Genomic DNA, 26,819 nt, shown 5'->3' on the forward strand with positions numbered 1-26,819 from the left:
AAGGGTTTGACGCACAAGCAGCAGTACCAAGCACAGCACCGGGCTCCTGCGGTGTCGGAGCCAGGAGAGCGGGCAGAAGCGGTGCACGGTTGGGGAGCGGGGAAGTCTCCCCCTCCCCTGTTAAGAGCAGCTGCCCCCACCAAAGGAGACTGCTCCGTGAGAACCAAAGGCAGCAGCTGTATCCAGGGCAGACTGGGCTTCTGCTCTCAACCAATCCACTCCCGCTGCTGTTGCTGTAAAGGCTGCACCAGCTCACGCCATGCAGCACCCCTCATTCTTCCCCTCCCGCGCACTGCTGTGACTGGGGACCGGGGGCTCCCCGCTCCAACGCCGCGGCTGAAACGCATGTGGCGCCTCGCGTGGCTCCCCGCAGGCTATCGTGGGGCGTGCACACGCCGCTAAAGCCAGCGGAGAATATACCGAGCCGAGGCCCGCCGTCCCGGGGCAGTTTAGCACCGTGCGGGGCAGCACTGCCGCCGGCCGCGCTCCCCTCCCCTGCATTGCAATCCAGGAGCACACAGCCACGTCCCGCCGGCAGCCGGGCGCATGCACCGACTCCCCTGCCCACGGCTGGAAGGCAGCGGCGGCAGGAGCCTCCTCCCGAGGGCTGAATCCACAAGGTCCCGGCTCCCGCGCCATCCCCCCGTGCGTCTCTCGCGCTCCAGTCCGCCACCACCGCCGCCGCCGCTGCCCGCAAACCTATTAACCATTCCGCGCGGCGGCGGCGCCAAGCTCCGCTCACCCCCCTCCTCAGCTCCGCCTCCCCTCGGCCCCGGCTGCCCGACCGACGCGCCTGACGGCTAATGCCAGGGCAGCACCGCTCCAGCCTCCACCCCCTGCCGCTGCAGGCCAATCGGGTGCCACAGGAGGGGGGGCTTAGCCATGCTCACACCCTTCCTCTGGGCTTATTGAGAGTTATATCAAGAAATTTCAGTTCAGAGAGAGAGAAGGAGAGAAAGAAAGAGACACTAGGAGGGAGAAGGGCAGAGGAAGCGCTGTAGCTTCCTTCCATCACTAAAGCAATAACCTATTAGGATTTTCTTTGGCACCTATCACCCCAGAGATGCAAAGAAGGAGAGAGAAGCATCAGCCAGCCCAACTCTGACATTTCTAATAAGAACTTACAGACTTAACATGCCTGCCTCTCTACACTGAGGAGACAGGGATGGAAAATGTGTGCAGTGTAGAGTGGAAAATACCCCTGATCTAAAGAAGTGTACTGGCTTTTGTGTTTGCTGGTTGGTTGCGGTGGTGTATGCACGTTAAGCACCAGAAGGATCGTCGCCGGATAGAAATGAAACGTGGAGAGGATGACTAACGACAGAACTGTGAATTTGTTCTCTGGAGTTGCTAATTTCCCACCCCGAAGCAACACATTTCGCAAAGAGCAAGCGTTTGGCTGCTGCTGATTTCTCCAAAACTGGTGGTTTAGCAGATGCTTTGTGCTGTATGTGTTGGATCAGATCCTTGCTGAGCCGCAGCAGATCGGCAAAGGTACACAACCAGTGTAAGTGCAAAGTTACACGTGCACCGTGCACTGATTTTTTTTAAATACTAAATATATTTATCTAGGTAGAGAATCTGTGTTTCTGATTCAGTTGCTGTTCGTGGCAAAGGCTCACCTACTCGGCTGTCTCTGCATCCCTACCTGCATCACTCTGCTGGAAGTGATCACAGGCATCAGCTACTGTGCAGCTTTAATGCAGATAAGATGTAGTGCTTAGGCGCTGACCAGTTCCACTCAAGTATGTAGATGCCTGGAGCCTTGCACCATTTAATTTGCGGTTAATAGAGCATTTCGGCAGAAGTCCTTTTTTTTTTTTTTACCTGCATTATCAGTCTGCAGTATTTATGTGTGGCAGCCGCTAATAACATCCCGAAGGGAGATCAGTGTCAGTGTAAAAGACTGCACCTTTTCCTCTCCTCCTGTGATCAGAACATATTTTTTCCTGCATGTTCTTTGCAAACATTTAGGTTGCTTCTAAGTTGCATTTTGAATCCCCAATCCCTCTGATTTAGAATGTTTTAACAATCAAATAAAGTTTAACGTTATTAAACATAAGGTGAAGTAGCCAGCATCTGGAGACGAGACATCGAGCTTACTGTGTAAGAAACTGAGAGTCCTGTTATTGTCTCTTTAGTTAACAGGGATGTGAAGTAGCCAGTGACGACTGCTGCAGCAGCAGCATGTCCGGGTGTTTATTTCCCAGTACGATAGCAATAGTGGGAGATGCAAGGCACCAGGAGGAAAAAAAAATCTGGTTAGCCAAAAAAAAAAAAAAATACACGGAAGGAAACAACAAATTACATTTGGCAGCTGACATTGCAGTTAGCACAGAATCCTAGAGAAGTACGGCAAGATTTTTCAATGGCACCAAATGGCTGGGTGGAGTGGAGAATGCACATTACTGATTATTACACCAGGTGCTAACAAATGATTTGGAAAGTACGTGTCGAAACTGTAGCTGCCTTTAGTACGGCAAGTAGTTAATTCCATTCTCGGTATGTGCAATTAACGGGATATTGGTGCATTCGTCCGGGATTGGTTGTAAAAGGGAGAAGCAGGGATATGTACAGTCTGCAAGTGTGCACTGCAAAAATGAGTAGTAGTTCTTGGTGGTTGTGGATTTGTTTTGGTTTTTTTGTGAAACAATAATGCTCGTCTGTGTGATTGTGTTGACAGTTGCTGTCTCCAAATAAGAAATGAGATGTAATGCATCCTGCAGTCCATGCACGCCTCCTCTTGCAAATCGTGCACCATTCCTCTGTGGAAATCTTTAAATCCTAAAATCCAGAAAAAGAGAATAAACACATTATCATGGACCTGAGGGATTTTTACCTGTTGGCTGCTCTGATTGCCTGTTTAAGGCTGGATTCAGCTATAGCTCAAGAACTTATTTACACTATTAGAGAGGAGCTGCCTGAAAATGTACCCATAGGAAACATACCAAAGGATCTGAACATTTCTCACATCAGTGCTGCCACAGGGACCAGCGCCAGCCTCGTCTACAGACTGGTTTCTAAAGCAGGGGATGCCCCTTTGGTCAAAGTGTCCAGCACCACCGGGGAAATCTTCACCACCTCTAATAGAATAGACAGAGAAAAACTCTGTGCTGGAGCCTCCTATGCTGAAGAAAATGAGTGTTTTTTTGAACTTGAAGTGGTTATTCTCCCCAATGACTTTTTTAGGCTGATCAAAATAAAAATCATTGTAAAAGATACCAATGACAATGCACCTATGTTTCCATCTCCTGTCATCAATATTTCCATACCTGAAAACACGTTGATCAATAGCCGCTTTCCAATTCCATCAGCAACTGATCCTGACACAGGTTTCAACGGTGTACAGCATTATGAATTGTTAAATGGGCAGAGTGTCTTTGGACTGGATATTGTTGAAACTCCGGAAGGAGAGAAATGGCCTCAACTGATCGTACAGCAAAACTTGGATAGAGAGCAGAAGGACACCTATGTGATGAAAATCAAAGTAGAGGATGGAGGAACCCCTCAGAAATCCAGCACAGCCATACTGCAAGTCACAGTAAGTGATGTCAATGATAACAGACCAATTTTTAAAGAGAGTCAGGTGGAGGTTCACATACCAGAGAATGCCCCAGTAGGCACCTCTGTAATTCAGCTTCATGCTACAGATGCAGATGTAGGAAGCAATGCAGAAATCAGATATATTTTTGGTGCCCAAGTTGCCCCTGCAACCAAAAGGCTGTTTGCTTTAAATAACACAACAGGGCTGATTACAGTTCAGAGGTCCTTAGATCGAGAAGAGACTGCTATTCACAAAGTGACAGTGCTGGCCAGTGATGGTAGCTCTACTCCTGCTCGGGCAACTGTTACCATCAATGTCACTGATGTAAACGATAACCCTCCTAACATAGACCTCAGGTACATTATAAGTCCCATCAATGGCACAGTATACTTATCTGAGAAAGATCCTGTCAATACAAAGATTGCCCTAATTACAGTTTCAGATAAGGACACTGATGTGAATGGCAAAGTGATCTGTTTCATTGAGAGAGAGGTCCCATTTCACTTGAAGGCAGTTTACGACAACCAGTATTTGTTAGAGACCTCTTCCTTGTTGGACTATGAGGGCACCAAAGAATTCAGCTTTAAAATTGTTGCCTCTGATTCTGGCAAGCCCAGTTTGAACCAGACTGCACTGGTAAGAGTTAAACTGGAGGATGAAAATGACAACCCTCCAATTTTCAGCCAGCCTGTAATTGAGCTGTCAGTTTCTGAAAACAACCGTCGTGGTCTATACTTAACAACTATTAGTGCCACAGATGAAGATAGTGGGAAAAATGCAGACATTGTTTATCAGCTTGGCCCTAATGCTTCCTTTTTCGATCTGGATCGAAAGACGGGAGTTTTGACAGCCTCCAGAGTTTTTGACAGAGAAGAGCAAGAACGTTTCATTTTCACTGTAACTGCAAGGGACAACGGCACCCCTCCTCTGCAGAGTCAAGCGGCTGTAATTGTTACTGTGCTGGATGAAAATGACAACAGTCCCAAATTTACTCATAATCACTTTCAGTTTTTTGTATCTGAGAACTTACCAAAGTATAGCACCGTGGGAGTGATCACAGTGACCGATGCAGATGCAGGGGAAAATAAAGCAGTGACCCTTTCCATCCTGAATGATAATGAGAACTTTGTGCTGGATCCTTACTCTGGAGTTATAAAGTCCAATGTTTCTTTTGATCGAGAACAGCAGAGCTCGTACACCTTTGATGTCAAGGCCATTGATGGAGGACAACCTCCTCGCTCTTCTACAGCAAAAGTAACAATAAATGTCATGGATGTTAATGATAACAGCCCAGTTGTCATCTACCCACCTTCTAATACTTCTTTTAAGTTGGTGCCACTCTCAGCAATCCCAGGCTCTGTCGTAGCAGAAGTATTTGCTGTGGATATAGACACTGGAATGAATGCTGAACTTAAATATACAATTGTAAGTGGAAATAACAAAGGTTTATTTCGTATTGATCCAGTGACAGGTAATATTACTCTGGAAGAAAAACCAGCTCTTACTGATGTGGGGCTGCATCGTTTAGTGGTCAACATAAGTGACTTGGGTTATCCTAAATCCTTGCATACTCTTGTGCTTGTATTTTTGTATGTAAATGACACTGCTGGAAATGCCTCTTATATTTATGACTTGATACGTAGGACTATGGAAACACCCTTGGATCGGAACATAGGGGACAGTAGCCAACCCTATCAAAATGAGGACTATCTTACTATCATGATTGCTATAGTGGCAGGTGCTATGGTTGTGATAGTGGTGATATTTGTCACGGTTCTGGTTCGCTGTCGACATGCATCTAGGTTCAAAGCAGCACAAAGGAGCAAGCAAGGTGCTGAATGGATGTCTCCCAATCAGGAGAACAAACAGAACAAGAAAAAGAAAAGGAAGAAAAGGAAGTCTCCTAAAAGTTCTCTTTTAAACTTTGTTACCATTGAGGAGTCGAAACCTGATGATGCTGTCCATGAACCTATCAACGGGACAATAAGCCTTCCAGCTGAGCTGGAGGAGCAAAGTATAGGAAGATTTGACTGGGGCACAGCACCACCAACAACCTTTAAGCCTAACAGTCCTGACCTTGCTAAGCATTACAAATCTGCCTCTCCACAGTCTGCTTTTCATCTTAAACCTGACACTCCAGTATCAGTGAAAAAGCATCATGTGATTCAGGAACTTCCGTTGGACAACACCTTTGTTGGTGGTTGTGACACCCTTTCCAAACGCTCTTCCACTAGTTCAGATCACTTCAGTGCCTCAGAGTGCAGTTCCCAAGGAGGCTTCAAGACAAAGGGCCCCTTACACACCAGACAGGTAAATGAGCACTTTTACTGGTCTATAAGTACTGCATACAAATGCCCAATCAACCAGTATTAAAGTGCCAGAATGTCTTTTGTTTAGGTCTACTTTTAGCTTGGTTATAATATGGAGAGAGAAAAAAACAACTACTTACCATCTGTCTGGGGACTTGTAAAATGCCTCTGATATTTCACAGTTTTAAGAGTCACTGATTATTAAAAAGAACTACATGTGCACATATACACACGCATGCAAACACACACACTCTCACATATCTATGTGTGCATAAACAACAGATCAAAAATGGAAATAAATTGTTAAAAGTCAAATTGTTTTCCCACAAGTGTCCCAGTGTAAAGGTTACTGAAGAAGAAAAACTGTGTTTTCTAATATGCCAAATTCCACTCAAAGAGAAAATTTGACTGTTTCAGGATTAATGTGTTACTTTGGGGATATGTAAATTCACTTTTAAACTTCAAGTGAGGCTGGTTTGAGTGTCTCTTATATTTCAAACTAATTTGGAATATTGTTAAGTTACTGTTGTTAAAGGGGTTCTTATTTTTTCACTTACAAAGATAGCAGACTTTCCAAGGAACTTCAGCTGTGAAGCATATGGTTTGTTGGTAGGATATAACTAAGCCATAAGGAAGTCTTCCTCTATTTTGATTTTTAATTATTTTGTTGTTCTAGAGTAAAGTAGGGGGTCTAATAGAAAGTTTTTTGCATATTTTCAAAAATGGCCAAAATATACTTTCAAAAGGAATGCATTTGCTCTAAATATAACTTAATTATGCAGAAAAAATCAGCCCATTGTACATATTTTCTCATCTTAGTTATGCATGTGATCTCTCATAACTCATTTTAAACTGTGAAATATGCCATATGAAGAGGGATTAGGAGGCTGATAAACTCATATTTCAACCAAATCCAGCATTAGTTTTTCTTAGGTCTAATAATTCTTTGCTAATAAAGATTTAAATGCAGCGCTGTCTAATTTATTTCATTGATGCTTGTCTTTTGCCACTAAATTAGTATGTCAATATAGCCTGTAGATGGCACTAAGGTACTGTGTCGCTTGTGCTGGCCAGGTGCCAATCCTGCAGTAGATAGGAAATGGGGGAGGGAGGATCAAAATAGTACTACAGCCAAAGAAACCTTTTGTTTAATCATAGTTGCACTGGAGCAACCAGTAGTTAAATTTACGGGTTTGCAAAGCAGCTTCTTAGTGCTTAGCTTTCACTGCACCAACCTTCTAGGGTTTAGCAATCAACTTCATATTACTGTAGTCATTGTAATCTTCAATATATGGTGATTTGTCTGAATTTATTAGGGGTCCACAAAGTATGTATTTTAGAACAGCAGGCAAGGAACATTTAACCTCGCCTTTGCAAAAAAGATTTTGTCAGTAGCAAATTTAGGACCAAGTACTTCCCTTGCTGTTGCATTAGCCTTATCTGAGATGAATGTGATGTTCCCCAAACCATGTCTTGACTTTTGGGTATCTGTAAGGTGTCATACTAACAAGACACCTTGTTTAAAACAGACACTTACAAGGCATCTGCTGTCTAGGTAACTAAAATCCAAAATCCAAAAATCTTCAATAGACTTGAAATGAGACACTGACTAAACACTTAGAAAACTCTCCACACAAAAATCTATCTTTTACAAGGACTATAAAGCCAGGTAAACTCTCAGAATGTTTTATGCACTACAGTAGCACTCCTGTCAGCATATTTTTGTTTAAATGCTGGTTTAAAAACCTCCACTGCAGAGCGCTCTGGGTAATCTGTGGTTGTTCAGATGAGGGAATACACTCTTCCCCCATTTTAGTTACAAAATTTGAAAACCTCCTTCTTTGGTGTTCAGAGGTGCTGTTAATTTAACTTAAATTAACTTCCAATGTTCTGTTAAAAGAATCACTCTTAATCCCCTTCAGCCTCCCAAAGAAGTTAAAGGAAGTTCAGTTCACTAAAACGATTTACCTGACAGAATATGTCAGCACTGAACAGTGATGCTGAATGTGGGCAGAAAACCTATAGGCAACATTTTCACTTTCTTTTTTGTTCTTTACGTTAAATAAATGTTGCTTGAGTTTTAGTAATAATACCAGCCAGTATACTCACATTCTTGTATTATGGACCTGATTCAAATCCTGTTGTAGACAATGGAAAGTTTTTCATTGACTTCCATGGATTTTGAATTAGTCTATAGAAGAGGTATAATGCTACATGGGACTGAAAATGCAACTATATTTTATTGTTCTTTCGATTTGAAGAATTATTATAATTGAGCTTTTCCATTCATAAGCTTGATTTTTTAAAATAGATTTTCCAGTTGATCAGTGTTACAGGAACTAAAGTTTTTGACCTTATAACATTTTCTGATGGTTGAGTTCAGCCAACAGTGGCAGCATGAGTTAGCAGTCTGGTGTTTTGCTATCTATGATCTCTAGAGTTGGAATGTATCTTTGCTACTGTTCCCTGTGATGATGCAGAAATTAAATATAGTTTAATAGGTATGGGTTGTTGGGGTTTTTTAAAGCCTTGTTGATATAGAGTATGTCCATAAAGTAGAATATAAAATTTTAAATAAAATCTTTCTTATAGAATGTTAGGTGAAAATAATGTAAGATCTGAAATGCATTTTTTAAAGTCCTTTGTGAAAAAGTGTTTAATTCTGTGCCATTGTACTGTTTTCTTGCATTTACAATTGAGGATTTCTGTATTTTATGCTGAAAAGCTATAGCAAAGTGGTCATCTGCATCTTTTGCAGAAAGTATTTATTTCTGTAATTTGGAAAGGGTCCATGAAATGTTGCAGAGAATGTTGGAATAAAAAAGGGAGAAGGTTAGGGGAATACTTACCTGAGAAATGTTATTAGGATATATTTTCCATTAAAAATGTTATTTAAGATTATTATCCATAATGAAAACACATATACATAGCATTAAGTACTGCTGATAAACTAAAATCAGGCAAAACTCCTATTGACTTTAAGTCATCTGCTTAGACTGGATCCCATGATAAAGTCTTTCAGGGCTCCTACATTTTCAGAATACTTTGTTGGGCTTTGGCTATGTGATTGCCATTAAATCCAATGGGAATTGCTTGTCTAAACTTCTGTACACCACTTTGAATTATGCTGGTTGGTGTTTCAAAAAGTGCCCAGTATAAAAACGAAAGCCCTCCCCAAGTGCCTATGATGCAGAACACCTGGTAGCTGCTCTGAGCAGAGCACTTCTGAAACTTGAACTAGGAAGTGTCTTTTCAGAGCTAATTAACATAAATAGGAATGTGAAAAGAATGTTACCCACTGTCAGCTCTTCTTGCTCAGATTCTGTAGTCACTAATATGACCCATGAATAATACTGAAATCTATGCAGGGTGTTCCATCAGTGTTCATTTCAGTATTCAACTGAACAAAAACAGTATCCAAAATATTGAGCCAGTGCATCAAACAACTAAGTACAAAATACAGCAGAAGACAGCATGTTGCATTCTTGTGTGTGAAAAGTTTTCTTTTATAAAAACCCTACTCAGTGCCATAATTTAGCAACAGGATAAATAGTGAAATGATAGACAGTGAAAGTCAAATCACCATGCTTTATTCCAATTTTACACTAATGTAACTCTGTTCCAACAAATTTGGAAGGAGTTAAACCACTGTAAAACTGCAGTAACGTAGGCCTAAAAACCTTACATTAATGTCACATTGAAAGTTACGAGCAAAGACTTCAATTCATGAAAGCATTCCTATTCAGAATAGCGCTTAAGTGTGTGCTTAACTTAAAGTGCATACATATATCCCATTGAAGTCAATGGATGTAAGCACAGGATCAGAGGTAGTCATCTGCTTAAATGTTGTCCCAAGTAGGGATGGACTACAGTACATTCTTAAGTACTTTTCGGTATCTGGGCCAAAATTAAACCTGTTCAGAAATGTGTACAATTCCACTGAATTCAATCAAGGTAAACAAGCACTGACTTTGACCGTACATTTTCAAGCACTCAAAAGACAGAAAATACAAAAATTTAAGGTTCTAATAGTAAACTTAACTTACATATTACTCATATTGCATATTCAAGTATATATTTAACTGCATAACAGTAATGCAACATTTTCTGTGGGGCCAATTCTTTGCTCCTTATTCAGTCAATAGGAGTTTTGTCTGAGTACGGAGTGAATATGAAGAATGAAGGCTCAGTATTATGAGTGAAGATCACTTAAGCTTGCTCTGTCATATGTAATTTTTGGCATTTTTTGACTTTGGTTTGTTTAAAATTGTAACCTGAAGCTTCTATATTCAGTTTCTCTATTTTTTAAGGAAAAAAAAAAGATTAAAACATTAATGCATCAAATGTATTCTTCCACAGTTGCAAAATTGAAAGTGTGCGCAACTGTGGTAATCTACAGTGAAATAGCAGTACAGAATTTTTCATAGCTTGTAAAGATTACCATTACATATTCACAGCATTCCATAGTCCCATAAATAGGATTGTTCTTAGTGGCAATTTTTTACTGCAGATGCGCAAAGTTGCATTTTCTATCAACTATAATTTCATTGTTTCAATTATTTATGCTTATGGCTATTTTATTTTTACATGTTAGCCTGGACATGGTGAGGGCTAGCCACTGAGAGAACTTCAACATATAAAATACAGCTGTTTTTGAGTTATGTATGTCTTAAAAAAACTGGAAATGCTGAAAAAGTACAGTATGTTTTTCCACCTTTGCATAGCTCAAAATAGGATAACACATTTTGCTCAAATGGCTAAAGAAATTTATCTTTGAGCTGAGACTAAGCATGGAAAATTTCAGCTGAAAGGGAGAGTTTTTCAGCAGTTAAGAGCATGTGAAAACTCATGGTTATAATGGAAATCTGAACATAACTCTAAGCAATAATACTGTTTTCAATTGTGGCACTGTAAATGCTAAGCTATAATAAGGAACATTTTGTGTATACAGTTACATACGTTAAAAGCCTAGCAAGCTTCCTTTCTCTTTAAATCGGTTTTCCATGCAGACAGTTTTTGTCTGAATCACTGCAGTCTGTTCTCACCTGGATGTGCAATGCATAACTTTCGTAAATGCTAATCAGAATCACATCATACACAGCAGAGAGAATAGGATCCTAAGAGTTTAATGCTATTGGGGTTTTGTGATACTGTTCTTTTGTGTTTAGGGACAAGAAGGGATCTTTCTAGTTACCATTTCAGATTTTCATTTCCAAAGAATCTATTCTTCTAGCAAAACCATATCAGCCACACTTTATTGACAGCAATTTTATTGTAGCTAGAGGCTTTACAGTAGGCTGTTTATTGCTGTTCCCTAACTCAGTTGACAGCAATTGGGGAATTAATTTTCTTGCCCCTGGTGTGCTTTCTTGGATATAAACAACAGATGTTAAAGATATGAAAACAGTGACCCATTTACATTTGACAACTCTTTAAGTACACAGTTTACCTGTGTGGATTATGCAGAAGTTCATATTGGGGCAGAAAACAAACACATACAAAATTTAATGTGAGGGAATGCTAAATAATAGGTAAAATTGCTCCATGGATGCTATGCTATATATTTTCACATTAGAGTTGTTTATCCATATATCAAGCATGTAATACACTGACACATATTTCATATATACGCACACACACGCACATGTATCAGTATATCTATCCAAACAAACACACACACACACACATATATACAGCTCTTATTTATGAACTAGCCTTCTCAGTTCAGTCTCATTGTGCCTGCTTACTATGGGCCTCATCTGACCCATCTGGTATTCAACATACTGAATATAATGTACCAGTCAGAAAGCAGTATGTTCTGAAAAATCTAGCAATAGCCACAGATAGTATTTGGATTTACTTAGCACCTTCCATCTAAATAGATTCTAAAATCCTTTAAAACCTTTATTTATTCATTCGCCTCTGAAGTGCAGTTCTCTCTGGTACTTCCTTTAGTGCAGGTGTTGATTCAATACAAACACGGAGGGAAAAAGTGAAACTAAATCATCAACATTTCCTGCTGCAGTCTTGGTTTTTCCTTTTAATTCACAGCCTGTGGTGGAACATCTTGAGGATGATCTGTAAAATCATATATGCCAGATATATCACTGGAGACAAGTTTTCTCTGATTTACATCCCACTCAATCCCATTAACAAGAAGAGTATTATCCAGGAGGATGTAAATCATGGAGGAATTTACCCCATATCTATAGTCATTGTCATATTTCTGTTAGAAATCAACATGAAGACATAAAGGGCCAATATTTTTCTCTAGCCAGGATTTCAATCAGCAAGAAACTTAAGATTTGTCTCAGTTAAAGCATATGACTAGTCCTAACAGGGTTTAAGTTTGCTTAAGATTTAGCATCTTACAGAATTGTGATCTTAAGGGCTTGTCTACACACAAAAGTTGTACTGTGTTAACAATACCATTATAGTTTGAGTGGTATAACCCTCTTATTGTGGATGCAGTTATATCATTATAAATATGCATTAAACCAGTGTAATTTCTGTATGCGAAGGGGAATAAGATAAATTGGGATAAGGCGCTTTTATAGTGATATAACTGTGCCCTGTACCAGTATAACTATTTTGGTTAAAAAAAACAAAAAACAAAAAAACATACCTCTAACCAGAATAGATTACTGGTACAAAAACTGTGTGCAGACTAGGCTCACACAGCATGGATGTAAGCCAGATAAACATAAGGCCCTTATCTCTTTATGTCTATTTCATATTGTTCTCATTAAAAAAACTGCACAGGGTGTAAATCATGGAAGAATTTGGCCCATTTTGTCAATTATCTCCACATTTTTAAAACAGCCTCATCTAACCTATGATTTTGGGAGCAGAATGCATTGTGAGTGAAAATACATTGTTGTTCGATTATCTGATTTGTAGGCATATTTAGGTAATTAGGTGTCTAAATGCTAGCAGGTTCACCTACAAAGATCATGCCTATAATTTCCCCTTTCATTTTCTATTTCAGCAGTTAGCAAGGTTAGCAAGAATGAAAAGTTATTATAAAACCTCTGTGTATCTTTGTAGTGGTTCTGCCATCATACCACATGAAAAGTGAAACTTGAATTGTTCACCCTTTGTCAGGAGATTATCTAGCATTATTTCAAGTTGCCGTGCAGTTGCTGTAGTTTTCTGTGAAGTCTCTTTGTAGTCATATTACATTTTGCAAAATACCACACTATATTTTGCATTAATAAAATCTCTATGTCACTGTTGTAGTATTGTTTTAATTAGAATATGCATGCTCTGCCGACAGGAAGAATGCAATGAGCTCTCATTTACACACTGTTAATAGTAAGAATTAAAATTTGAGGCCAAATCTTCAGCTGGGGTAAATCAGCATAACTCTACTGAAGTAAATGAAACTCTGCTGATTTACCCAAGCTGAGGATCTTGCCTGGTATTTTTGTTTTTAGAAAAAACTACTGTGTCGGGGAATAGGTGATGTCGATATTAAATATCCAAAATATAAAATAACGCTGAGTAAAATAAATGTTGTCTTGACTGAACTCCAGATTAATCCATTTTGAATTCAATCAAACACAGTGCAGAAATCAATCTGTCTATCACCTTTATTGACTTCAGTGGGAGCAGGTTTTGGATAGCACCTGCAAACAGCAAAAAAGACAAAAAAAACCGAAAACAAATATTTCTGCTGACTTATGGATGGAAGGTGAGAAATACAGAATTTTATGTGTTCATTGAAATCAATTTGTAAGTTGCTCAGATCTCAGAAATGATAGGAATGTTTCAAAATGCCCAGATACCACTAAAACAGAAGATCTGACTGTCCATCTATCCATCTATCTGTCTATGCATCTCTCTAGAGTTTAATACTATTGTTGTTTTAAGGTACTAAGTGCAGTCTACTTTTGTTGAAGTCAATAAGAGTTGAAAGATATTATTTTGTAGAAAGTGTTCAGCATCTGCCAGTTTGAGGTATTTTTATTAATATTCTTAATTGTATGATTTTTTGTGAATCAGTTCCTGAAAAATATATACAAATATTTTTCTATCAGTAATAATGTTTACTTTTTAGCCTTATATAGCAGTATTGTCCTTAAAATACAAATAAAACCCAAACAAAAATTCTTATTTCAGTTGTGAAAGAGATTTACCATCAGCCTGACCTGTTGTTGATTCATCCAGTTGGAGATCTGTATATTTATTTATTGACATTATTCAAACTTCTGGAAACAAAGTAACTTTGGATATCTTTACTGTAGATGCCCATCTTAGTTATGATAGCTATACATTCAGTGGCTTCATTAGAACTGTAAAGCACAGAAAGTAGGATACCTTCACATTTTATACTAACTCCAATGTTGTGTATGAATCTTTGGGCCTGATCCTTCAAGTCTTCTGTATATGTTAATTTCACCACTGCAGGTTCAAGCCAAAAACTCTTAGTGAAGTCAATAGTAACGCTTGCAGGATCTGGCCCTCTGTTTATAAAAGTATATTTATGTCCATAGTGTGTATGTATAGAAACATGCACCCAGTACACAGTAACATTTGAAAAGCTTTTCTTTGTAATATGGGCCCAAACCAATGTCCCCTCGAGTCAATGGAAAGACTCCCATCGACTTGAATGGACATTGGATTCAGTCCTATATGCAGTTAGTTCTCTTCCTGTAGTAAGTGCATTGGAATGCAAGTTATTTTGGTTTGCTGCCTTTGAACCAGGGAGTGAGCTTCCTATGTTTTGTCTCACTGTAGATAATTCCTTGATACAACATTTTATGAATTTACTATCACTATAAAAAGTGTGTTATAGCTTTCTGGTATATAACTAGAGCTATTAGAAAAAAATACTATTCTGTTCAACTATTCAAGCCATTGTGTTAAAATATTTCCAGTATCTCTTTTTGTGTATGTGTCTGTAGCTGCCTGAATTTTCAGTTGCTTGTCAGTTTGGTTCACTTTAACCGTGTCAGAAATACAGGTCAAAATATCAGTAAAGTGTTGGTCTAGTTGGTAACAGGACTTGAAATTGCATTCAGGTTGTGACAACTGTATCCTGAAACATGCCTCACACTGAAGTCTTCAGCATTCCGAGCAGCAGGAGGTAGACTGTGCACCAATAGTAAAGCTATAGTCATCCCTATATTTTTAACAACTGCCAGATAAATAAATTAATTAATGAAATCTGCATCTATCTAAGGGATAGTAGTAAACGTCACCTGTTGAAATGTAATCTCTCATGTACAGGGGATGAACTTTTCTGTTTGAGGTTTCATCAGTTTTTATTTCAGAAAGCTGTTAAATCTGTCAAACATTTCAGATGGAAAAGAATGCCTGCCTTTTTAAAAAAATTTTATTTAGCCTTTGTTTGCTACAAGAGCGCAGGGCTGTCAATCACCAGAAATACAGAGTGAGACAGGATAGACATGTTGCCATGATTGACAAACTCCCATTTTCTTCCTGAAACCAAGATTAGTTAAAAATGGCAATGCCTGATTATGACCTGGCCTTCCTGTGAAAGTAGATGAGAGGTGTGGATATGGCCAAGGGAAGCCACTTATAATATGCTCTGGTACAGTTGTTCTGGACTCCTGGAGGCATCCTTTTGAAAGGGGTGGTTCAGTCTATGGGGTTTGTGCAGCTGTAGCTGAGCAGCATTGTAGAGCATTCTGAACTGACTGTTCATTTAAGCTGTTCATCTATCATGGATCTGTTTTTGCATCCTCAGCCATTAATTGAATGAGATGTGAACATATTTGCTTTGTTTTCTTTGTGTGTGTGTGTGGTATTGATGCATTAAAGTTTACCTCATGCGGTCCATCAGATTTAGAGTGATGGAGTGAGATCATTTCTACATGGATTGCCTAGCAGTCATGGCACATAGTATGGCAAAGGTTCGTCAAGGGCTTTTGGAAAGCTACTTAAATGCCATAAAAAGTAGTTTCCTGTATCCACTTCTCTTGAGCTGGCTGTTTTGGATGCCCTCTGTCATTAGAAACATCAAATAATAACAACAACAGTGTGTTGGTGTTGTCAGCTTTGTGTGACCTCATTAAAAATCAGTGCACTGGTTACTGTCATGTGATTCCTCAAAGTTGTATATTGCCGACAAAGAAACTGCCAAGTTACTAATTGGTTTTCAGTAGATTTTAATAACTGCTGCACTTCTTGCTGTGATTGTATCCTTTGCTTCTTGCTGTGATGGTATCAAAGCTATCTGAACATCTTCAAATTTTACTATTACCCAACTTTGCTAATGTGTAGGCTTTGGCCTTCTTCTATGCTTTAGCAGTTGATTAAGAAATACTTTAATCCCTTGCAGGGTACTGAGAAACTAATGGCTTGTGTAGTATTTTAGTCTTTAAGCTTCCATTGTAAATGGTATGAAAAACTGAGTCACTTGGCTGATGCTTAAATATATCTTTCCCTTTTACTAAATTATAGTCACTATCATTTCTTGTTTCTCTTTTTAATACTCAGAAAATGAAATCTGGAGATATTTATTTTTGTAGGAAGTGTGCATGCACATATTAGAAATCTGAGATTTCCCCCCAAATGAATATTATCAGAGAAATGATTCACAGATGATTTTCTGTATGATCTGTTATTGCACAGTGAACTCAAAAGCATTGACTGTAGTAAGTACTTTAAAGGAACTAAGTGGCTTCTTTAAAATTTGAATAACAGAATGCTTTTGGAGGAATATTTTTATAGAATGTTGATAACGTGAAGTAATGCTTTCTAATCTAGACATTTGCTTGTACTTGTTCCTACATTACTGTTTTTTTTGTTTTTTGTTTTAAATCAGATTAAATAGAGTGATTTAGAGATGCTAATGAAAGTCAGAGGAAAAAGACAGAGAACCCAGCCCTGCAATACTTATTCTGGAAAAACTCCCATTGAAGTTTGTACAACTAGGCTGAGAGAATGAGGGAGAGGAGAGAGAAACTAAGACCTAAAAATACTCATCATTTGTAGGTGTGTCCATTTTCAGGTGCCCAGCTTGAGATATCTTGATATTGATTTCCAGAGGTGCTATCTGGTTGCTGCTCCCCTTAGTTGCATTTGGAATTGTGGGTGCTAAAAGTCAGACTTCTATGATTCTGAAGTTGTGCTCCAGAATTTGAGGTATTCCTAAAGTAGTGGACAGACAGTTGAAAATGTAGTGCTAATTAGATTAACAGAGACTGTTAATTGTGAACAGTCATATATGCTTATTTTAAAATTGATGAAACCTGCTTCACTTGTAACCTAAATCTGATATGAACCCCGTGACGTCTTCTAGGTATAATAGCCCACTAACAAAGGCAGGCTACTAGTATGATCTGGTAAGGTAACTTCCATGAATCACTTTCTTTCTGAGTATTTAGGACCTAAAATGTATGCCAGAAATGTGTAGATTTTGGAGTTAAAATGTTGCCGTTTTTGGAGAGCTATGAAATATTTATTTTGAAGTAGCCTGCTGGAATCCATTGGCTAGTTCTGTAGACTACTATATTTGTGATAGTTGAGGCAGGCACACAAAATATCTCATTAATGTTTTTTGGGCAGACTCTGTTGATACCACGCTGGCAGAAGGCAACATCCGAGTTAGGTCTGGTGTCTTGCTGCGATTTATGAAAGAGGATTGATTCAGAAAACAAACAAGCAAACAAAACTATAAACAACCACAAAGCAGGACCATACAAGTTGAGTTTCAGTAAGTGGACAGTACTTGAATTCAACAGTTTGCAAGGAAGATTGGGATGAAATCTGAAAACACTTATGAAACCATACAGCTGTCATTTGGCTAAAAACTCAGTGTGGATGTCTGAACTTTCAGGAAACAGAATAGGTCTGTTACTAAGAAAGCTGGCAGTGCTTATATGATACACAGGATGATACTGACTCTTGAGTCTGCATGTTTAAAACAGTATGTTGAGAACTTTTAATAGTACAGCTTCATAAGATCCCTCATGGGTCTCTTTGTATATGGCGCACATCACAGATGGCAACAAAATGGACTTACCTTGTCTGGAGCTGATTTCTGATGTCTGTGTCATAAGCAATTCTTGCATTTGGAACTTAGGTCAAATAAACCTTTAAGTCTGTGAATCAATTTAGAAGGAAATGACTCGCATTGGAAACTATTTCTATGTTTGGTAACATTTACTTGCTACTCTTGCACCATTCTAGGTATTTTGTTAATGCTCTCACATTTTGGGCCAAGTGCAAGCCTGGTGTAAGAATGTGCAAGCCTGGTGTTGCAGAAGCCCTTATTCAAAGAGTCCCTAGCTACCATAGAGCCTGTGTAGCCAGCTCCCTGCGTCCCCCAGTATAGGTGATGATTCTAGGTTTGCCAGCTCGATGATTGCAGAAAACCGAACACCCTGCCCTTCCGTGTGGCTCAGCCCCTGCCACGGGGACTCAGCATGCTGACCCTGCCCTGAGCGCTGGTTCCGCAGCTCCCATTTGTTGGGAACCATGGCCAATGAGAGCTGCGGTGGCGGTGACTGGGGGCAGCACACAGAGCTGCCTGGCTGTGCCTCCACTAGGAGCCAGAGGGAAATCTGGCCACTTCCTGGAGCTGCGTGGAGCCAGGTAGGGAGTCTGCTTTAACCTCACTGTGCTGCTGACTGGACTTTTAACAGTTCAGTCAGCAGTGCTGACTGGAGCCTCCAGGTCCCTTTTTGACTATGAGTTCCGGTCAAAAAACAGATGCTTGGCAACTCTAGATGATTCGGGAGCAGGAGGAGAGGGCATGTCTGGAGTACTATTTCTCCTGCTGATGACATTTGTAATCTGTCAGTTGTTACTGGTAGATATCTCTTTGGGAACCATAGTCAGTGAGCATAGTGTAAAGCAGCCTCAAGATTGCGCTCCATTATGCCAGGGCTGAAGGTAAACCAATCTCAGAATCAGGCAGCTGCTCTGGGTACTTTGTGGTTTTCACCAAAGCAGCACCCAGCAGATATTGGTCCCAGCTGAGAATCCAGGCCAAGGTATCTAGGGCAGTTCTTTTGAAAGGCCTAAATTAATCATATTCCTTTTTAAACAATTGAAATTAATTCTGTCCTAATTTTCAAAGCTGTAAGTGTTTTTTGCCTGTTGTGATTTCTTAGTGGGCTTTCATTACCTTTGCATCTATACAGTTTCACAGATAATGACAGGCCCTCAAAACCTGCAGAACATTGCATGTAACATTGCTTCCGCAACTATTTACCACTTCATTAGCTTTTTCAATAGTGAAGATAAGTTAGCATTTTGTCATGAAATTTGAATTGCCAACTTGTCTGACTGAAACACATGAACCAAGGCATAATCACTCTCACGAAGTACATTAATGCTTGTATAAGCAGATGCAATCCCCTAAGAAAAGAAAATTTGAGTGGGGTGTTTTTTGTGATGGCGAAGCCAATTTTTTTTGACATTTTCTCCAGCAAATTTTACTGCTTTGCAGAATATCTGAAAATACAGTGGGAGACATTTATCTCTTGTCTAAGTGGGAGCAAATCAACTGACTGCAATAAACTTGATCAGAGCTACATTTGTCCATACAGTTCACATGTTACACTTTAAATGTAATTGAACCACCGGACCTGTTTCAGTGTGCTTTTTGTCTTAAAGTTATCAGGCCAGATTCTCACTAAGGACTTTTTACATCACAGGAAAGCGTGCACAGCTGTGATCGATACCCACTATACGGCATCTTTATACTGCCGAGTGGTGGTAAAGTGGAAGTTGGCTATGACTTTGCTACAGAAAAACGGTGTGGTTTTATACTGTGGTAGCCATCTTAAAATAAAATTGTAGTGGAGATGGACACTGTGATTTTTAACCTATGTGTAACCAGTTGAGGTTAACACTAGGTGTGTAGTACTGGGATCAGCTAGCTACACTGAGGACTTTAACCATCAGTAGCTGTCTCACATTAGATATCTCAATGTAAAAAATACCCCCTTTTTTCCCCATGAAGACAAAGCCTTAATGTAAATGAAAATCAGGCCTGATACCATTAAGGCAGACTTTCACTGAATTTGGTCCCATGGTTCATGGAGTGAAATAACATTACTTTTAGGTTATCAAATTTCTCCCCAGTCACACTAGTGGCAGAACCCTTTAAAACTCCTGCCAGGTTCTCAGCACCATCTGTTACACTACTGATACATATCAGCTTCAATGTCAATGCCATACTTCTGCAAACTATTCATTGTTGCATCAGTGGTTATCGTTCCATTCAGTGAAGATAACTCATTGAACCCAAACAAATGGAATAATCTCTAATTTCACTAACAGAAGTAACTACTCATAGCCTTTCTCTTTTACACCCATAGCTTTTCACTTTTACACCGTCCAGAAGTTTTGCAGTTTTGACTTCTGTCAAAGTTTTTAAAAGTTTGGTGATGGTTAGAAAAATCACGGTAAAAATAGCATCATTTTCCTCAAGAGATCTATTCCTTGTGTACATTGAGAGTCTGTTCTGTTTGCCTTTTCTAAGAAACAAACAGGCAAACTGTTTATTGCTTTTAATTCTGTTAGCACACCAGCACTGTGATGGCAGAGAGAAAGTTGTATCCTCTTCTGGCTCACGTATTGTCAACCACATTTTTAACCAAGATACAATTGCAAAATATGTAGTACTGATCATTATGATTGCGTCAGAACAATCCTAGTTTGATTTCCAGTGTTAGCAATTAGAGAAAAAAAAAGTTTATCTGTAAATAAAGCCCTTTATTGCTTTTCAGTAACTCCAGCTCCAACACAGAACCCCATGATGCCATTCTGACCATCATTTTTTTTGGAGTATCACCACACTTCAGGGTTTGCTAGGCCCAATCTTGACCTCGCACTTGAGATTCCGAGGATTAGAAGGGCCTGATCCAAAGCCTATTGATATCAGTGGGAGTCTTTCCATTAACCTGAATGGGATTTGGATAATGGAAAGACTCCCATTTATATCAATAGGTTTTGAAACAGACCCTTTGGAAGGGCAGAATTTGGCCCACTGCACTAATCATTTTTGTGCTGTTCAGCTTCACTATCACTAATCAAAAGAAGGGTTGGATTTTTGCTTAGCATGAAAACATCGGGACAAGACTTTCTTCACAGTTACAGAATGAAGGAGGCAAGCAGGTCAGAATAAATGTGTTGTTTTATACCTTGTGCTTCAACTTTTTCCTTTTATCTCTCTTGTATCTCTTTGAAAAAATTCCTTTACAATATCTTATCTCTTCGCTTTTGATCTACCTCATAGCCAGTTTTTAAATGTAATTTCCACTTCTGAACATTCTTGGTAATTTGCTTGCCTCTTTATCCTCCACAGATGCTCCACCCATCTGAGGATCCTCTCCTTTATAACATCTTCGTTGCAAAACTGCCTACAAGACAGTGAATCTGGTTCACAGTCAGTACTTACTCAGCAGGAGACATTTCTCACTCACATTTGATACCTGCTGGCTGCTGCTTTCAATTATGCCCTATACTGGAGAGCAGAACTGTTGAAGTAATGGAATCAATGATGTAATCAAACTAGTTAAAATGCTAGCAAGGTAGCTACAGGGTTCTGGACATTGTCTAATTCCTGCATAAGCAAAATAGTGACAGGTCCTGCTATTGTTTTGTTGCTTTCTTAGATGGCAAAAAACTAGACATTTGTTCATTGTGAAATCACATCCTGAGATATTGTTGAATCTGCCCTGCTGCTAATTATCAGATGACTGTAGGTAATGAAAATAACCTTTCTTTTCCACTAGAAATATCGTATTGATCAAGTAGATGCATTATTTTTGTGCGTTCCTGGTCCTGTAGTACATATGGATTTATTTGATATGAATTAATGGTGCTGTTTCCCAGAATTTGGGTATTGGTATTTTACCAGAGGAATGGGCATTTCATACATTGCATCTTGGCACTGAGAATGACCAGAGAAAGTGGCTATGATTCACATTTACACTAAGACTATTTAACAATGCTCTGGTTGTGGAAAGGGGCCTTAAATTGGGTATAAACACAATGTACCCTGGGCCTAATTCTGGTCTCACACTGGTTTTCCACTAATGCAATTCTAGTTATATCGCTGATGTTATCCTGTGTGGCAGAATAGAATCAGACCCATAGCCTCTATGCAGTTGTCCTCCTCCTCTTTCTCACACACCCCACAGCACACATTATATGGGAGGAAGGTTCTACGGCCCTTCTGGAGCCCTCAGAATCACCAGCATACATTTTCCCCCTTTGCACTGTGTTACTGCCATCCTTCTTCTGCTAAGGCTGCCTGGATGGCAGTCTCTTGGGCACTCTTGAGTGGTTGCTGTTTATTAATGTGAGGTATTCTGTCTCTTTGAATAGCAAAAATGCAAGAAAAGAAGGCTAAGTCCTTCCCCCGTATGGCAATTCAGAGCATGACCAGTAGGCTGGCCATTTGATGTTATTGTAATAATATCTTCATTTCAGTGCTGTATCTAACATGTAGCTCTGTCTTCTGTTTTGATTGTTTTATCATAAGGTTTTCCAAGTATTACATACGGCCTTTAAAAGCTAGAGCTCAAATCCCACTCTGAAGAAGCATGTGGTATCAGAGGACTCATAGACTCATAGACTCTAGGACTGGAAGGGACCTCGAGAGGTCATCGAGTCCAGTCCCCTGCCTTCATGGCAGGACTAACAGTAATAAAAATCTAAGTAGTGGTGTGATTCACTAGAGGTGACCTGCAGTACAGTGAGTAGTTATAAAGGCATTGTAATAACCTCTGATGTTACATGCCACTTGTTGTCATGCTCTACATTTTTCCTCTTACACATCTCCTGCATGCAATTTCCACTTGAGATTCATTTTAATGTATCCTTAATATGTTCCTTAACATGTTAATGGCACTTTGACGTCTTAAGAAAAGAGGGCCAGTGCCAAAACTGTGGAAGATTCTTTAACCAACATACTAGTTTAAATAATTCAGCACTCATAGTTTTAAGACTCAAAGGCATTTTTACCTGTGTAGATGTAAAAATTAGATGCATGTTTGGGGAGATCACTACTGTCAGACTTTAATCTTAAGGACATAAAGAAGCTGTACACTTAACACAAGCTTGTACTGTTTTGAAATAGATGCCATGATTTTCCGATCATGTGTGAGAACAGAATCTCAAGTTTAGTGTAGGAGACCTGTGGTAATTTAAGGTAGTATAACAAAACAGTGACATCCATTATTTTAAATCCAAGGCCATCAGAATTTCAAATTATGCTTCTCCCACCTACTGTGGCAATGTACTTCAGAGGAGACTTTAGAGAAATTACTTACTTGACTCTTAGGGCAAGTATACACTACAGCACTACATTGGCGCAGCTGCACCGACGCAATTGCGCCAATGTAGCGCATCTGGTGAAGATGCGCTATGCTGACAGGAGAGCAGTCTCCCGTTGGCAATAATTACTCCATCACTGCAAGAGACAGAAACTATTTTTGTCGGAGAGTGTCTTCTGCCGACATAGCGCCGGTGTGGACAGCACTTAGGTCACTGTAACTTATGTTGCTCAGGGGGTGTCTTTTTCACACCTCTGAGTGATATAAGTTACATCGACTTAAGTGGTATTGTAGACCAGCCCTTAGAAAAACACCATCAAGAGGAACTTGGCTTGTCCCTTGTCTGGACTGGAGTAGTCATTCTGATAGATTAACCTGAAGACAAAGAGCCAAATCATGGAGTGCTTACTCAGGCGAAACACCCATTTGCATCCTTTAAAGTTTTGCTTGAGTAAGGACTGTTTTCCTGGAATCACTGAGTTCCTTGGACAAACCATTTTGACTTTGATCCACTAAAGCAGAGCAAGCTCCTTCATCTGGCACATTAAATGGAAGCTCTGCTAGAAGCGGAAATGTAGTATTTTGCCTTTGCATTTCAATTGAGTCAGAATTTATTATTTTAAGCTTAGGTGATAAGCATCTCCAAGCAATGTAACATCATTTACAAAGCCAGGTGACAGATCGCTTAAATACGAGGATACAGTTAGGCATGTGGATTCTGTTAATGACAACAAAAATAAATGAATGTCATATTCAAGCTTCCCTGTTCAGTTCTTTCAGAGTAACTCACTTCTGACTCGAGTCTGGGATCTTTCTTTGACACAGAAAATCTTTTATGCACATTTGCATGGTGGGCAAGCATCCAAGAGAAAATAGTTAGAAGTCTAAACCCACTTCCACTTTTGACCAGATTTAGATTTGAACCAGGGTGGCTAATGTTGAAAGACATGTATAGCACTGTGCAAGTAGGACCTCTCACACACAGTTTTTCTCAAAAGTCCCTAGTCCTGATTCTCTTCTCACCCACTGCATTGATTTCAGTGGAATTACTCATGATTTATACCAGTGTGAGAAGAGAAAGAATTAGACTCATGATTTCTAAAAGAAGCAGGGGATTTTTTCCACTTGCACTCAGGCTTGTGATAAATTCTTAGATTTGTGCCAAAAAATATGAAAAGAAGTCACCAACTGTTCTGCAGCTCTTTCGGCAATTATCACTGAACACACACCATGGTTCAAAATGGCATGAGCACAAAGAACTGCAGAAAGCAAAATCTATGTAAATTGCAAACAAACAAGTGATGCAAACACTAATAGTACTTGGTTAATACATATTGATTGTAAAATCTAAACAACATTTCCGTAATCCAGTAAATGTTTCGATTTATATAATAAATGATTGGAGGGTTCATGAAAACAGAATGTTTGGGAATGAATTTCTCTCTGAGCAGTATTGAATATATTCTATTTATGGACCCATAATATTTGTTAAGCAGCTCAGTGAAACCAGTGGACATAACAGGGTGGGCATTAGGCTGAGATCATAGCAGCAGCTCCATGCTTTGGTTGCTGTGAGAGTCACAGGAAGAAATAGATAATGTTGAATAGGAAGTGAGAAATACTGTAATCTGATGATTTCGTATTTTGGCAGAGTTCTTTGTCTTACTATCAAAGCAGATATTTAATACTATACTGAAAAACTTGCCATTGTTACTGTGACATAATTTTTGCTATCATTCATGGATTTGACAATACAAAGCAAAAACGTTTGTAGATCATGGGAAGCAGTAGAGGGCAGAAGGACTTGGACACCTCCATTGAGTAGCTCAGTACTCTCCATCTTTAGGATGCAGTGTGATTGGCTGGAACAGTATGCCTGCACCAGGCCTCAAGTTGGAATCGGCATGTTCAGGGTGCCTAGAAGTAAAGGTGGTTGCTTTCCCTGATAACTTTTTGCCCTGATTTCCCATTGTTCCCCTGGGTCCACAGAGACTAGGGGTTGGATTCTGCCATCTCTTGAAAACCAGCTTATGGGACGTTTGTGATTTTAGCACTTCTTATGCTGCAGTGGGCTTAAGCCCTCCTTCTGCTCTGGGGACTTCGGCTTCTCTGCATGTTTGCTAATGGCGGGGAGCATGACGGCACTCCCCCCTCTCCTTTGTGCTACTACTCATGGTTAGTTACCTTTGTTTTATTTCACAGAAAAATAAACAAATGCTTACAGGCAAGACTCATTAACTTTGTGAAGTAAAACAAATGGGGACATAAGTAGTTCTCTGGTATCTCCTTTGACGTGCATTGTTTCACCAGAAGATAACTACGCTAGTTGATGAGGAGGGCTGGCGTAATGTTCAGCACAAACTTCTCTCTTCCATGTTTGAACACCAGCGGGAATCCCAGGCCTGATTCTGAGCTCTTTTGTGCCTGTGCAAATCAAGAGCAAATCTAGAGAAGAAATAGGGATACACTGGTGTAAAACTGATAGATGTGAGAGGAGAACTGGGCCTTCTGGACAGAAGTGGAGGTTTTTCTAACTTGCTGTTTTCAGTATGTTAGTTTAATTTGCATTGTTCACAGAATTTCATCTATTTCTTGCACATTTGTCTTCTTCCTCAGTTATAGCTCCCTGCTTTTGCAGGAGGAATACATATAAATGAAAGTGTGTGCTCTTTAATAAGAAGTAGAAGTTTTTTACTAGGAGGGGCTGAGATTTGGCTTGAAGTGATAATTGCAATAAATAAGCTTGAGAGAAGTGAATCCTGCTTTTTTTGTTGCCATGGTGTTGTCACTGTGGGTGTTACTACTACGTGGACTTCAGTGTGTAGGTGGCTTAGACAAAGGCTTGCTTGGTAAAAGACGTTCTATGTAGATACAGCTGTAAATTATGCTCGGACCAGCATTGTGGACTTGCTAGCACACATTGCACTTTGCTGTGCCTACAGGGACTATTGTGACCTTGGATTAAGTCCATCCCCAAGGGAGGGCATCCTCAGGACAGCCCTACCCACTGCTGTCACTGTGCCAATTCCCTGCTGGATATCAGGCAGAGTGGAGGATTCAGGACGCTTGCCCTGCTGCAGCTCCCTTCCACACAGATTTAGTCAGTCTGCACTAGAGCTGGGTGAATAACTATTTCTATTCCGTGGCAGTTCTGAAAAAATAATGTTAATAATAATAATAAATATTGGCTTGAGTCAAAACAGATTTTTTTTGGAAATTCCTCACTATTTGGTCCTATTTCACTTGCTTTGATTTCAACGGGAGCCCAGTCATCTCAATGGAGCTTGGCCCAGTATGTGTTCATTTTTTCACTAATTTTCTCCTTCCTGTGCTTGCTCAAGATGCCCTCCATTCCTAGCATTTGCTCACATTCTTTCTGAGCCTGATAAGTATGTTTCCAGGCTGGGAGGATGCGTGCTGTGTATGCATAAGGGAGTGTAGTGGGGCACAGATGAGGAGTGATTGCTGGTACAGTTAGGATGAAATTAGGGAATTTATGTCTTTTAAAAGTATGGGCCCAATCATATTCCTCTGTAGATGCATGGAAGATATTCTGTAAGCCCAGAGAGGTGAATGTATGTATGGGGGAGTCAGGGGAGGCAGTAGAGCTGATAAAAGAGGAAGAGGTTGAAGAAAGGGGTACATTCTGCCCCTGCTGGATCTGCAGAAATCAGGGTGGATGGATAATACAGCTCCAAGTTGTCT

The 26,819-nt window shown here is 39.7% G+C and overlaps 1 protein-coding gene across 6 annotated transcripts in view; it reads left to right on the forward strand.

Annotated features, from left to right (window-relative positions):
* The first annotated feature begins 962 nt into the window (after positions 1–962).
* The window catches only part of PCDH9 (protocadherin 9), a 917,670-nt gene continuing 891,813 nt past the window's right edge, over positions 963–26,819 (forward strand). For 4 of the 6 annotated variants that reach the window (XM_050947370.1, XM_050947390.1, XM_050947401.1 and 1 more), the window contains exons 1-2: positions 963–1,507; positions 2,684–5,854. In XM_050947370.1, the coding sequence (XP_050803327.1) occupies positions 2,819–5,854 (3,036 nt within the window). In that variant the 5' untranslated portion in view covers positions 963–1,507; positions 2,684–2,818. Of the gene's footprint in view, positions 1,508–2,683; positions 5,855–21,139; positions 22,400–26,819 lie in introns of those variants that run through there. The other 2 variants (XM_050947410.1, XM_050947380.1) reach the window with 2 other exon arrangements.

The sequence above is a fragment of the Gopherus flavomarginatus genome, chromosome 1 (assembly GCF_025201925.1).
Source record: "Gopherus flavomarginatus isolate rGopFla2 chromosome 1, rGopFla2.mat.asm, whole genome shotgun sequence".
NCBI lineage: Eukaryota > Metazoa > Chordata > Testudines > Testudinidae > Gopherus > Gopherus flavomarginatus.